The 15,907-nt window shown below is 41.8% G+C and overlaps 1 protein-coding gene across 1 annotated transcript; it reads right to left on the bottom strand.

Annotated features, from left to right (window-relative positions):
- Positions 1-747, bottom strand: LOC139629403 (general transcription factor II-I repeat domain-containing protein 2A-like). Its single transcript, XM_071492005.1, has one exon. The coding sequence runs from the start codon at positions 745-747 to the stop codon at positions 1-3; it is 747 nt and encodes a 248-aa protein (XP_071348106.1).
- Between the last annotated feature and the right edge of the window lie 15,160 nt (positions 748-15,907).

The raw sequence follows: 15,907 nt of genomic DNA, 5'->3' as shown, positions 1-15,907 counted from the left end.
CTAACTGCAGAGGTCATCAGCTGACAGTGTGGCTTCTTTCAGTGTTGGCAAGTGGGTGAGAATGTTGCCCTCCAATTGGCTTGAAAGAAACTGCAACTTTTTCATGAAAGCCTTCACCAGGCTGTACATGTCATGTGCAAATATGCCCTTGCCTTGTAGCTCGGTATTTAGTTCATTCATTAGTCCAGTCACATCAACAGCAACTGCCATCCAGTCTCCATTGGAGTGCTCTGGGATGTCCTTGCCTTTCTTCTCACAAGACTTTCGAATCTCAGCTCTCAGGTCCCATACTCTTTTAAACACTTTGCCCAGGCTGAGCCATCTGACAGCTGTATGGTAGCCTATGTCACCATATTCAGTCTCATGCTCCTCCAAAAGTGCAGCAAACTGTCTGTGATTAAGTGCTCTTGCCCTGATTAGCTTAACTATTTTAGTTACAGCATCAATAACATGGTTAATTTTTAGCACTGACTTACACAACACCTCCCGATGTATAATACAATGCAAAAACACCAATTTCTGCTCCGAGTTAATTTCAGTCACTTTATCCTGTATCCGCTTAAGAAGTCCAACATTTCTTCCTGTCAGGTTTGGACAACCATCAGTTGTAACACCTGCCAGTTTGTCCCATTTTAGTCTCAGGTTGTCCAAGCATGCATTTACCTCCGTGAATAAATCACTCCCTGTCACTGTCCCTTTCATTGACTGCATTGCTGCCAGCTCCTCCATAATCTCAAAGTCTTCCATTATCCCGCATACAAAGACAAGTAACTGGGCTATGTCACAGACATCACAGCTCTCATCCAATGTCAAGGAGAAAAAGTCAAAATTGTCCGCTTCGTTTTCCAGCTGAAGCTCCAGATTTCCCGCAATGTCCTTGGTACTTCTCGTTACGGGGCACATTCTCAAATGCCTCTTTCTTCTCAGGGCATATTACCACTGCAGAGTCCACCAAACACTCTTTAATAAACTCCCCATCAAAGAATGGCTTACTGTTTCTTACTTTTGTAGCTGACCTAGACTGCTCAATCTTTAGATGTGTAAAAGCTTGGTAAAAAGTCCTTGTTGGTTTTGCAGTTTAGCTAGTAAAGCTTCAGATGTCCATGCCCGGTCTTCATCTGTCAAGGTCTTGTATTTCTCTGCATGTTTAGTCTTGTAATGGTGGTTCAAATTATAATCCTTAAACACAGCAACCTGTACTCCAAAAACTAAGCACACAGCTTTACCTTTGACTTCAGTAAATAAATACTCAGAAGTCCATGTCTTGTTAAAAGCTCTACATTCCATGTCAGTCTTCCTTTTTTTAAACAATAGCCAACATATTGAGGGCTAACAGCAAACTCACATCTCTCGTAACGGTCTGCTCATCCACACATTACTGTGAAGGTGCATACGCTCGCAAGCACGCACGTGCAAAACGTACGCACCTGCGTTAATTGAAAAAAGTCACCTTCAGCATAAAAGCAGTGCAGTTATATTGTCTGCATGATGTGCACTTATTGATGTTTGATTACTAATTTCCCATTGTACTCACATGGGCCGGACAGGGATGCCCAGGTCTGGTCTACAGCGATGCAGAGTACGTGGAGGATAGATACAGTGGTAAGAAACCAATCAAAACTAGAATGCAGCAGACAGAAGTCATCATTGTGGACACATTGGCACATTGGTGGGATTCTGCCCAGTGGTGGAGTCTACCTGATACACAGGTATACACTGTATACTCACTAAGAAAGCTCCAGAATTTCTGTATAACCATGTTGTGCACAGGTAGGGGCAATTTGGTTATTGGCGTATAATATTAATGATTATCAGGGATAATCACCAATATATATATAGATGTTTACTACAAGTAGTAACCTCGGGGCACCACCCTGTCACCAGGGACCAATGACCAAATTGATGGCTCAAAATGCAGTCTCAGAAGGTTAACTGAAGGGTAAATTCGAGCACTGTCCTGAATCCAGCTGTTATCACAAATATAGTCACAATAATCACAGACAACGACGAGTTAAATTATAACAGGATTTATTAATAAGAGTAATAATTATTCAAAATAACATTACTTAATATTAAACCGATTATAATTGAACTATAACTAAAACAAACATTGGTTACTAACTAGATAATTACAGGCAAAACACATATGTAACAACTGTGTGTGTGTGTGTGTGTGTGAGGGAGAGAGAGAGAGGATGGTGACGAAGTCACGTGAGTGACGTGTCAGTAGGAGCCAAGATGGCAGCAGCGTGACGCGAGTGACGTCGTCACTAGAGCCAAGATGGCGGCTGGCCACAGAGTGTGAATGGCGTGAACAGCGAAAAAAAAGCATAGACTGTGTATAAAAATGGACGTCGACGCTGGCTCCGGAAAATGAAGCCAATGCGGAAGTGCCTTAAACCTGCATTCTATCGAATGACCATCAGGGGGCGACACCACTGGTTGCAAAAGTAGTCCGATTGTATGGAAGTCTATGAGAAAATGACCCTACTTCTCACTTGGTTTATGACCCCAGTGAACGTTTTCATAACGAGTTTATTTTCTCAATCGCTAGTTTCAAGTCTTCTTCAATACAACGTGATGTTCATTTTTTAAATTATAGTCCCATTGAATTTAAAATAGACAATAAAGTAGGGTATGCATTGGGGCGTGGCTAACGTATGATTGACACATTTTGGCTCGTCAATCAAGAGCTGTCCCTTTTAACTATTAACTATTAAAAGTACTTTAACACTTCGTAATAAAGTTTACCTCGACTTATGGAAAATGACTTCAGATTCAGCAGCGCTGCGTAGCCGAAAGATTGATGCCGTTGTCAGGTCAACAGTTTAGGTGGGTGGTCAGCCCCACCCCTCACTTCTCCTCAGCTCCACCCTCTTCTCCAAATATGGTTTCTTCTGGTTTCAAAAAATCAAGATGGCGGCGGCCAAATTGCAAACTCAAGGCTTCAAAACGGCAATTCGCAAACCAATGGGTGACGTCACGGTGGGTTGCCACTTGGAACAAAGGGAAGGGCCCTTGAGCTTTACATGTATGACGCGATCACACTCTAGGGCCTGAATGTGAGTGAGATGTAGATGAGGTGCATGATTGGGAGAAAAGAGGGAGAATAGAGGTGAAGAGAGGAAAGAGTCCACAAGAGATCGTCACCACAGTTAATAATCACCACAATATCACTACACAGTAACGGAGCCAGAGAACTGGAGTTCGTCTGGTCGGATATTGGTCCTTTAACTAGTGATATTTGACTTATTAAGCTGATCACAGTGAACGATCTAAAACAACAGGATATGCAGCACTTATAACTCAATAGCACTGATCGTGTCTCTGCCAAGACATCAGTCTCTTACTGTGAGTTGCTCCGATCCTTCGGAGTTAGAAAAGAAAGTCCGCTCTGGTTCTCCACAGCTCGGTCCTTGGCTGGGAGCTCGGCAGGTCGTGTCCCGCTCTCCTGGTGATGACAGTGATGAGTTCCTCGGCGGCAGCGGGAAGATCACAGATGAGGGACGGTGGACTTTGTTTTGTCCTTAACAAAGTCGGCGTGCTCGTCCTCACAGGACGTGAAATCAGCTGATTGCACATCTACGTCGTATCTGAAAAAGGAAAGAAACAAAAAAAGAAAGAAACAAAACAGTCTGTGCGCTTGGCCCGCGAGTTGAAGACTGTGACCTAGGCTTTAAGAAGTTGTGGAAAAAGGTCAAATGTTGCAGAGAGCTGGAGTAGCTCTCTACTGAAACTGGTGCCCAGGAATTAAGTGGTGCTGCTTTTATCACCTGAGTGACGTCACCGGGGATCCTGCTGAGAGTGCCTGGCCTCGGCCAATGCCGATACTGAGTTTACTTTCAAACTCTGAGTCGCACCTAGGTGTGAATCGCGGGGGGGTCGTGGTTCCGTTGTTCAAACGGTTGACCAAATCTGGCTCAGGCTAATGGAGGGACATGTAGGCTTCTCCATTGTTCTCTTCACTTAAAAATTCCCAAGGAGACGTAAAAACATAGTTTTGTGACAGAACTTCTTCTCCACAAGTGGATTGGGGAAGTTTATCAATTAGCAGTAAACTGACGAGCTCTGTGAACTGTGAGAAAATACATGTCAGCGCAAGGGAGTAGGTTTGATTTTGACATTGCTGGGGACACAAAATTGTCCTCCTGAAAATTTATGTTTTTTTGTATTTGCAATCATAATTATGCGTCATGTAGAGCTGATCAAACAAGCAAACAATCATAGTCAGAAAATTGTCATGTTTATAAGGCATATCTGAATATCTAAAGAGAATATGAGTAAATAAGAATTTAATGCATTCCACAAGCAGCAACTAATGAAAGAAAAGGAGGCAACTGCAAAGAGTTCTCATCTTTACTCTGTACTGCAGGGCTGTAGGGCTGTAGTGCAACTGTGCATCATACTGTCAATTAACATACTGTCCATCAATAACATTGGACATACATAAATACAATACAACATTGTAAATAAACATAAATGAAATGTACATGTGTTTTTCACTAATACTCAAATACAAGCAGATTAGTGTCCACTGGTTGTTCCTATTTGAAAGAACCAAACACATGCCTACGCCAGTCTGTAACAGAAATGAACTCCTGGCAGATTACTGTCAGGTCAGTGTTGTCCAGTTTTTCCTGATGACCATGGCACACAGCAAGGTTGTTCAGTCTTACTTGTGTCATGGTGGTTCTGAGCCATGTTTTAAGTCTCCTAAGAGCACTGAAACTTCTTTCAGCCTCAGCTGATGAAACTGGGATGACTAAAAGCAGCCTGACAAGGGATTCAACTTGATCAAACAAGCCTCTCACTTCAACTGTCAAACCTCTCATTATGTCAGCCACTTCAGCACTAGATTTGAAAGTGTATTTGGACCTAAACATGGCTAGTTGGACCTTTAAACTGCCCCTGTTCAGCTCTGGGTATTGATCAACAATGTCCTTCACTTCTCCAGTCAGGAGAGTTTCTTCCAGCTTCTGCAGGACATCTATTTCTGGTTGGTTGAACCTCTCCTCAAACTGAATATGTACACTATCTAACATTTTATAGAACTCAGTTCTATAATGCTCCTCAGCTGACTTGGGAATGTGCTGGCTCACCTCACTAGTGTATCGTTTGGTGGCTTTCTTTGGTGAGGAATGTGGATGGGTTCAATCCCAAGAGAGTCAACCATTGCCACTGCTTTCTCAAAAACCTCATGACAGCTCTCCTCACTTCTTTTGCCATGTACAGTAGATCTGACACACTCTATGGCACTTCTCATCCCTGCAACAGTTTCAGTCCTTTTTTGCACGGATATGCTCAGACACTCCAGCTCCTCTATCACTTCTAATGCTAGACAAAGTCCAAGTAGAGGTTACCCTATCTCAAACCTCTCTCGCAGACCATTTGCTCTCATGCCTGTGTTGGACCCACTTGATGCCATCTCTGGCTCTGCATGCAGACTGTGTGATCAAGTTAAGACAATGCCCCCCACAATGCACAAACAATGCCAAAGGTTGCTGTCTCTTCAGTTCTGCTTGTGCTCCAGAATATCTGCCTGACATATTTGCAGCACCATCATATGTCTGGGCTCTTAACCCAGACATGGGAATATTGAGCCTCAAGAGGACATCCTCAGCCATTTTTGCAATCTCAACTCCAGTAGTACCAGGGACCTCATACAAACCGATAAAAACCTCCTGTGGTACCAGGTCATGGTCCACATATCTCAAACAAATCTTGTGTGCCATCAATAATTAGCGAATACTGCAAAACTGGTAGCAACTGGATGTGCAATGCTCCTGACAATACAGTTTCCTAGCATTTGCAAAATCTCATTTTGCACTTGAGGAGAAGTATAATCATGACAGTGAGCTAGCCAAGTACAGAGACGTGCATCATCCTTGGCTTTGAATTTCAAAAGCTGAAAAAGATTGCCATCTTGTGTCTCATGGCCTCTCAGTGCTATGCCCTGTCTGGCAAGGTACTGTATTGATCCCACAATACTTTTTAGGCAGTGCCTAGCATCCTCCTGTTGTTGTGCCCATGCACTTGAAAGTTGCGAATCTATTGGGCTTCCCTCTTGAGCACTAACCTCCATGGCATGATGGTGGGATTTACTATTTTGATGCCGCTGAAAACTGGCAAGTGCATTTTTCCAATTATTGAATCCCTTTGATGAAAAGGCAGGGTCTGCCTTTTTGGACAGTGTACTTTTCTTTACAATGTATGTTTTCACACAGTGAAAACAAAGAACACCCTTGATGGAGGAGCTATAGTGCAGCCATGGATACTGCCTGTACCAACTCGCTTGAAAATTAAAGACCCTGTTTGGTAGCTGTTGAGCTGGAATGAAATTTGGATCAGGTTGGTTGGGCTTGTCCAGGATATCCTCCTGATTACTGCCACTCTCCCTGCCACTCTCCCTGCTGTTCTCTCCAGGAGGATCAGTGTCCTTAAGAATAAACCACAATATAAATTTGACCACTATATAGCAACTACTGTAAACACATACACACTAGTAATATGACGGGGCCTCTTAGAACACCAGACTTCATATGAAGCTCTGATTTTAAAGCCACATGGGTGAAGCATTGTTATTCAGATCATCATCACACTAACATTTGTCACAGTGCTGAATCTCTTGACTAACATCTCCATCATTATTTAACCTCACCTGTGTATTTCCAGCCTCTCTTTCAGCTTCTCCTCCCCCATCTCCTCCAGCTTCTCCTTCATCTGCTCCAGCCTCTCCTCCTCTGTCTCCTCAAGTTTCTCCTTCTCTACTTCCTCCAGCCTCTCCTCCTCCATTTCCTCCAGCTTCTCCTTCTCTACCTCCTCCAGCCTCTCCTTCATCTGCTCCAGCCTCTCCTCCTCTACCTCCTCCTGCCTCTCCTCCTCCATCTCCTCCAGCCACTCTGCTGTCTGTCACCTTACAAAAACATGTTGATGCATGACATGAACAGATAGATTAGGGATAGAATGATCATAGAGTTTGATGGTAAAGTCATTGCCTGAGGCTTTTACTTTCACACAATTATTACGTGTAATTTATTCCCCCCAAAATATGGATGTATAAAATCACATGAGCATCTTATCTAGAATCTGAGGTTTTATTGTATCCCCCCCCCCCCCCCCCCCCCATTTTTTTTTTGGTGTTTTTATACATTTGCTCTCTTCCACACAAATACATGAAAATAATAATTAATTAAAAATAACTTTAAAAAGTGTATCTCTTTGGCATAAAATGTAGTCTTTTATTCAATATCTGTATTGTTGAGCCTCTACAGTAGGCTATACCCTTGAAGTTACTTACACTTTGACTCCTAAAGAAGTCTCTTATATCCCGTTTTCTTTTCTTTGACATCCTTCAAATCCTATACCACGCACGCACGCACGCAAACCGACACAACCACAAATGTAAATGTAAATGACACCGCTGATATTAAAATCCGTTTAAACTGACGTGACCCAGGCACAACATGCCAAACATGTTGACAACTTCCACTTCGCGGTTGCAGATAACACGCACTGTCCGGCCCAACTAGCAGGCAACTTTTACAGGCAGATGTAGTGACAGCGGGGACAGCCAATCACATGTACGTAAGCGAGAAACCGACAGCCAATCGAAGAGCGATATTTAGGTTAGAGGCGGGACTTCTAGCAGAGACCGACTGTTAACCCTTTGTGTGCCATAATCATTGATTAAACACTACGGACAGCGGTTGTATTGATAGGGACTACACTGTAGCAGCTGATTATTGGTAGGGACGTGTCCCTAGCGTCCCTACCCAATTCTACGCCCTTGTGTAAGCGTCAGTGGTTGACTTCTACACATAGATTACAGTATGATGTTACAGTGACTCACCAGGTAAAGTGTCAGTGTTATCATTCAGGCTCCGTTTTGACCTCATCGGTGTGGGTTCAAGGTCAGCCTGTGACCTTTAGCTACAGGTCATCCTCTCCCTCTCCCAGACTGTCCTGTCTCTCTCTCACTGTCAGAATAAAGGAACAGGCTGTCAGATGCAGGGCTGGATGGGAGACTGAAGGTGACTCAGCTCTGTCCCTGGTGACGCATACAGCTGTTTCAGTCTCCGTGGAGGATGTTTGATGTTAAACAGCAGCTGCAGGTGTTACCCATGTCTGAGCAGCTAAAGAGCAGACTGCACAGTGTACATGGAATCACTCACCTCCTCCTTGGACTTCCCCAAGGCAGACATGGTATAGCTACAACTGGTTAGTGTCCAGTGTTGTGTGCGTTGTGTTTTGATGAGGAGGCCAAGACCAGTATATCACTGGAGACGACCTCCATTTATTCTGCAAAAACAGTTCCTCCAGTCAATTGTGACAATGCAACTTAGCCCCTAAACAAATTAAAAGACACAATATTTTAGTGTACTAGCAATGTAGCTCATGAACATAAACAGCTTCCCCCACACTAGATACTCCTGCTGTGGTGCAAGAGCAACAGCCTGCTGCAACCTGATGGTACCAACATTGTTAGGCAGATCAGGACCAGGCCATCACAGACAACAAGGACCACTATCTCGGGCACAAACTGAGGACTCAAGAGCACACCAAAATTGAAAAGGGGAAAGGAATCAGACAAATCTACTGGTTTCTGGGACTGGACTGCTGTTTTCCACGCATTTCTCATGTGACTATCCACATGCTCCTGAACCTCAGCTGTGGTCCAACGTGGCAAGACTGAGGTCTGGACAATGATTAATGAACATCATGACCACTTCAGCATTGGGGTCCTCTACAGATCTGCTGCACCTCTGGAGACACTCATCAGCAGCATCAATGGACTGGCAAATCCTGTAGTCCAAAACACTCTCATCAGCATGGGGAATGGTCCTATAGAAATCTTTAATGGGCAGAGTGTAGTATGATAGCTCACTAAAATTACCTTTCAATATGTCAAACACAGCTGTGGGTAGGTCTGTTGCACTCAGTTCAGGGCAACTGCAGAGTGATACTTTCACCACATCCATGGCTTTACCTGTTATTCTTGACATTATCAAGTCAAATATTTCAGCATGAGTGTCACATTTAACCCTTTTCATGTAACATTTCATCATGTACTCCCATTCATGAACAGAGAGTGTATCAGCCTGACCACCCCGAAGTAAGGCGAAGCTTTGGCATCAGATTGCACAACAACCTTCAACTGTGTCAAACCAGCATGATTGGATGACTGACCCATGGGGGACTGAGGCTGGGCAGTTCTAGGCTGGTGCATAGTGCTTGATTTGCCAAATCTGTAATCATGTCACCAAAAGCTTCAACAGAAATGACTTGTGCAGGTTTATGGTCTGAGTGGGTAACCGGTGTGGCAGTAGCAGTGGGGGCTAATGATGGGTCAACGACTGATTGATTATCTATGTAGTTGAGAACATTGGGGGACGCAGTCCTACCCCTACCATAACAAACTGAAGCAATCCCCACCCTAAAGGTGACATCATGTCCACATAGATTGTACTCTTAAAGTATCTCCCCCAGACATTACAAATGTAAGCAACACTGGCAGAAACAAGAAAAATCAATATCTTAAACCTAAGGTACATTACTACCAGATATAGACATTTTTCCATCAATTCTATTCCATAAGAATAGTATAAACAAGGACCATTACACCACCATAAAGCAACAAATTTATATGAGATACAAAGAAGTCCTCCTGCTCTCTCTCAGCCTGTCTGTCAGGCTGTCGTTAAACTATGAGAATGCACTCTTCTGGTTGTGCGTCAAGACCAATAAGAAATGTTGTAAATGTTGTTAGGAAAGGCTTGATAGTGGCATGGGATTTTAAAAATGGCAACCTGTGAGCACAGTCCGCTGGCAAATAAAGAGATTACAAAAGTACAGCACCGAATGGCAAAACCAGTATCAATGGCTGGGATGTGTGAGCAACAATGTGCAAAAGGCCAACTGTGCCGTCTTTTTTCTACAACAAAACAAAACTGATAAAACTCAGATTTGTGTGTTTGTTTATCTTAATACATATTTTATTTTTTACATGTAGACAATATCCAGATAGCAAAAATTATGGACCTGGGCTGGTGTCCTTTGGCACAATGGGCCAATACTTAATCTGGGCCAGAACTGGGCCAGCTCAAGGGCAGATTAAGATTCTGTCATGGTAATCTGGCCCAGATCCTAATTTGGTCCAGCTCAGACCTGTACTTGATCCGGCCTCTTCGCCTATACATTATGAGGAATTTAAATGTCTTGTTTACATAAGCCACTTATACTTAAATGTGTTGAGTAAATATTGGAGAAAGTTTCTGTCTGGCATGCTTCAACATGAAACCTTTGATTAACAAAAAGTAATGATTTAGGTGCGTGTAGCAAGGAATTACTGTACTGAACATCTTCCCTGTAGTAGCCAGTAAACAGATAAAGACAAATACAATATCAAGCCAATTTATTTTGCATGTTAATGAAGAATGGAAAAACAGTGCCACTGTGCATCTTATAATGTTTTGGTAATTTCTGCACTAGAATTCAAATGAGAGTGTTTATTAATAAAAACACTTCAAACACTTCACTACTGACTATGCTAATATACTATTTTTTTCTGATCCACAGTGCAAACTGGGGCTAACAATTGTGCAGTTGTGGTTGATGGACATACAGTGTGTTAAGAAAGCGTTCAGACCCTTTTTTTTTATTTCACATTTTGTTATGTTGCAGCATCATGTTCAAATAAAAAAAAAGATTAGTTGAGGTTCTTCTCATTTCTGTTGATCATCTTTGAAATGTGACATGATGTGGAAAGACACACATCTGTCTATATACAGTCTCACAGTTGACACTGCAGATCAGAGCAGGGACCATGAGGAGGAAGGAACTGCTGCAAAGCTCAGAGACAGCATTTTGTTGGCAGACCTTATATAGACAGGTTTACCTGAGGGAAATCAATCTAATCTAATCAAGGTTAAGAAACAATGCAGAGATGATCAAGAGAAATGGGAGGCACTTGAGTTAATTTATAGGGTCTGAATACTCATGTCAATGTGATGTTTCAGTTTTTCGTTTTTAAAAATTAAAAATTCTGTTTTCAGCTTTTCATTATGGGATATTGAACATAGAATGATTTATTTTTGCATAAAACTGCAACATAACAAAATGTTGAAAACTTTAAGGGGTCTGAAAACTTCCTGAATGCACTGTAATTGGGTTTATGTGTTCAAAATACTTTAAAGATAAAAATAGTCACTAGAAAGACTTTCTATTTTATTTTTACCATCACCTCATTTCTACATATTAATTAATGTTGTTTTGAAAAATAAAAAACAAGAAACTAAAACATAACAAAGCAGAATCATTAGATGGAGTTGGCACAAAATGGTATTGAGTCATATTATATTGTGGTTAAATCTAGAGCCTGAAACAAAAGAGCTGCATGTGAAATTACATGTATGATACTGTGATACTGAAAGCTGATTTTCTATAAAATACTTAAAATCAAATGTATGATCACAAGGACAAGGACATAAGCAATGAAGTGACAAGACTGCAAGGCTGTTGTCAAATCACACCTGCTGGACAAGGCAAATGGAACACACACTCTGCTCCTATAAATAACAGAGGATACAGTGAGGTCAGAACTGGACAACAAGGACAGGTTAACAGTGCTACATGTAACTATCTTATATTCAAAGTAACCTGCTAGCATCGGCCCGTCTCTCCACCTGCTGGTTGGCCAAGTCACTGTTGTAGTGGACCATTTGGCTGATTCATCTAGGGTGTGCGCTCTCGCATCCTTGTTCTGCTCTGCTGCCTCTGTGAGCTTGGTGTTGTGGCACATGAACCAGTTCTCCACCTGGTTGGAGCAGGGCTCCAGCTTACAGCAGAGAGCCTCTGTGACGTCTGTCTCCCTCAGTGTTTCCCATACATAGGCCATTGGTCTCCATCCTGTGGCGCACCGCTACAGGATGGAGACCAACCGCCACAGAATGATTCTGTTTTTTATTTATTTTTTCCCATTGTTGTTGTTTTCCCTCTAGTCTATGCTCTCAACGTAATATCGTTCCGTTCATTCATCTCCGCGTAGCGCTCTTTCTCTGTCATTCTCGGATACACACGGACACACACAGACACGCGCACACGCACACACACACAGACAAGCGCGCATATGCCAGCGGTGCGCGGGAAAATCAACCAGCGCATCACTGGTGCATGCACACACACTCGTCTACAGACACTCTGCATACAATGACTGACTCCACCGACCGCCACGACACTGTGACACTCGATTCCCCCAACGGTGTCAGTGGAGCGCCACAGATTGCTCCCTGGTCTGTGGGAAACTCTGTCCCTGCATCTGAAACACCTGCCTGTGTGTACAAGTACACAATCAGCATTAAACAGGTCTGTAATCATGAATTATATTACCTTTTGTAAGATAGATAATCCCCAGTGTGCACAGAATTTTAGTAAAAATGACATGCTTTTCTATCTTGTGTATCTATATTGTATAATTATCACATAGTCAATTATACTATGTGGTATTTCTAACGTTGTCAGATAGGCGTAATAACTTCCCAAGACTAAAAAACATAGGCCACATTTACAAATGCCTAAATGGCAGACTAACAAAAGACTTACCCTACTATTGTGAGGCTGTTGACTCTGTGACAGACCCTAAAATCAAGACAAGCATCTTTTGTCTGTTTATATAAGAAACAACAACAAACCTTCAGCATTATGGCAGAACAAGCAGGAAAAACTGATCATTGTACATTTCTGTTTCCATATGTAAGTGACAGAATGGCTTAAACATGTTACAGACTGTTGTTACAGTCTATGAATCATTCCTAATATTGTCCTTACCGATGCAAAACCGCATTTGCCAGTGATTATCTTAATTAAATATTACTGATTAAATAAATTCTAAGTTTTAATTCAAGTTCCTTGCTAGAAATAATGATTCTCCAGTTCACGGAAAGGGCTGCAGTGACACATGGTGATTAAATCAATGTATACTCATTTGCCAATTTAGTAGGTTTACCTCCAAATAAAGCTAATGCAGTATAATATAACAGGATGCAGTAAATCCTCAATCCTTCATGAGGATTAAAATGTTCAGTTTTACTGAATCTGAGTGAGAGGCTTGTCCAGTATTTTCTGATCAACTATCTGACAAATAGGGTCTATTATTATTACTGAGTTGTTGAATAAAATATTGAACTATTGTCACAACACGCATGTTTTGAACAGGTACTGCACTAGTTTAGTCATGATTTTAAAAAAGGCCTTTGCAGCCCTGTAAGATATTATTGAAAGAAGTTTCTGGCATTCACACTGAAAACTAAAATAAATACGTAAATAGTTTCAATTACTGATAAAATCACTCTCTGTAACTGTAAATACTGGCTGTCACTACTGACACAATGGCTACTTTCATCTTTTACCAAACATTTTTAGCAACTCTACTCAATTAACCTGAAACAAACAGTTTATTGAAATAAAAGCATATGTCAGGGTATATTTAATAACTATATCATAACCAAACAATGCAACTGCATGTGAGACATAAGCATCGTTATGTCGCATAATATTCACTAGCTAAAAGTAACGGAGCAAACACAGAAAACAGTGGTATGTGTTGTTTCTTAAACAGCGATGATGTGATGATGATGAAGAAAACTCCGCTGACACCGTCTTGCTTGTATATAAAGAGGTTTATTACAAAGAAGTCCAGCATCAAATCAAGCACTCGAGATTGCCTGAGAGAGGAGTCGAAGCCAATGTGAATCTCCTCTGAATAACTGCTCTAACTCCCTGTCTATTTATGTTGGTTGTTCTTGTGAACCTAAGGTAAAACATGTGGTTCCTGTAAATACAGAAAAAGGGCTTCATTCTATAAGATGAGTAAGATGAGTCATCAATCTCTCATCCACACCTAGACCTTTTGACCTAGAACCTTTTAGCTAAGACCCTTAAATCTTTTTACCTAGAGCTTTCTGGCTAAGGCCATTAAATCTTTTTGACCAGGGGACTCCTAGCTAAACATACCAAACCCATAAAGTCACATAACATAACATACAGAACTTCAGATACTACATATGGTACCGGTACCACAGGCTCATTCATCATTTATCGGAGCTATGGATGTATAACATGTCAATACTGACAAATGTTTAAGCATTTTAATCTTTGCAATGCTGTTTCTTACTAACGCGATCAGGAAACCAGTTAAACATCACAGATCCACAATAATACAGACTTACAGACTGTGAGCTGGGTCCTCCCTTAGCTTAATATTTGCACATTCAAACTAGTCCACCCAGCAGCTAACATTAGGAATCGACAGATGCTGTTAAAAATCGATCATTTTAGATGTAACTACAGACCTGTGATAACCTTCAATAGCCTTTTAGTAACCTGCTCAGACTTGTTTTAATGAGAGTTAGCATTACCGGTATTCCCGGCCTAGGAGCTTCCAAATAATAAATTCCAAACTTCATAATATGATCTAAATAAATACACACCATATTCAAACACAGTTTGACCACATTATTTGTCTTACTTTCATGGACTTTGAGGGATCCAGCCACACACATCGACCCGCAGTTTTCTAGCTCCACAACAAGCCAAAAGACAAAATTTGTGGGCTCCTATTTCCAGTCCCGGACCGCATCTGCTTTGACTCACTGACAGATTTCTATCCGCCCATCGAAGTGGGGGCCCAGAACGGTCCGGACCATATCTGTCTCACAGTAATAAAACGGATGTGACTGTCAGGCGCATCTGCCGGTTTGTGGGCGGATCCGGCTGGGAGACCACTGCTATCTGGGAGGTGATCTCAGTTTATTCTGACAGGAATTAAATAGCAAAATCCTCCGGTCAATTGTGACAATGCAACTTAGCCCCCACACAAATTAAATGACATAATATTGTTAGTGTACTAGCAATTTAGCTTATGAACGTAAACAGAAAAGCGAACGCATGGAAATATATCAGATGCCAATGTTGTCACTCACCTCTCCTATGGAGTTCAACGACAAAAGGGGGGATAAAAGCGGGAAACCCCATTTTATAATGGGGACTCCCCGGAAGTGCACGTAGGGATACAGAAAGTCACAAACCTTCCACATATTGACTCTGGAGGGCTAACATGTTAGGCTATAACTACATACACAGATTATAACACTACATATGAGTGCTGTATAACCCACACTCTCATACATATTATACATATATTATATTCTATGTCAGCCTATATTATACAATAAAGGTAACGACAATAATCAGCAAATTGATCATGATAATATTCCACACATTCACTTTGATTTTGGGCTGAAGGTTAAGATAGTTGCTCATTTTATGATTTACTAGTCAATCCACAGTATAGACTACCTACTGAAACTAGTAGACCCCACCACTAGGGTTGGGCCAAATACACCTGAAACCTTTTCAGTACAGAGAGCCAGAGTTAGCATTAGCACAACTACTAACACTGCGTCAGCCATTGCCAGTTATAAGCTAACAAACAACATAAACAAATAACAGATGCTAACTATGCTAACCGTTCTGATATCTGCTCGTCTCAACAGACTCCTCATCTGAGTCTGGGTCTGACTGAGGCTCCAACATGAGGCTGAGTCTCTCTGATGTCTCCTCCTCTAACCATCTTCATACCCTCTGGTGGGCGGGGCCAAGGCCTGATCCAGGTTTCTCAATCAGGAAGTCAGAGTAGATGAGCTTCAGACCAGTTCTTATGTGTGAAAACATGTTAAAGTAAAATATGAATCCCAGCTGAGAATTTTTTTAAAACATGTCTGGAAGAAATTTAAAACCCATCTCCATCATGGAGAGCATCAGTGACAATTTTTATCCAGCCTTGTTTGCGTGAGCACCATTTTTAATCTGCAGTCAGTGTCATGCTAGCAGTTCCTGTTCTGTTACTATGGAA

This window comes from Trachinotus anak, unplaced genomic scaffold, assembly GCF_046630095.1.
Source record: "Trachinotus anak isolate AG129_WGS33_773 ecotype Australia unplaced genomic scaffold, CSIRO_AGI_Tana_v1 ptg000012l, whole genome shotgun sequence".
Classification (NCBI taxonomy): Eukaryota; Metazoa; Chordata; class Actinopteri; order Carangiformes; family Carangidae; genus Trachinotus; species Trachinotus anak.
Note: the sequence above shows the minus strand (reverse complement) of the source record. Positions and strands in the feature narration are given on the sequence as shown.

Excerpts from the sequence above, each read along its gene's own strand:
- LOC139629403 (XM_071492005.1), bottom strand. The coding sequence starts at position 747 with ATGGAAGACTTTGAGATTATGGAGGAGCTGGCAGCAATGCAGTCAATG.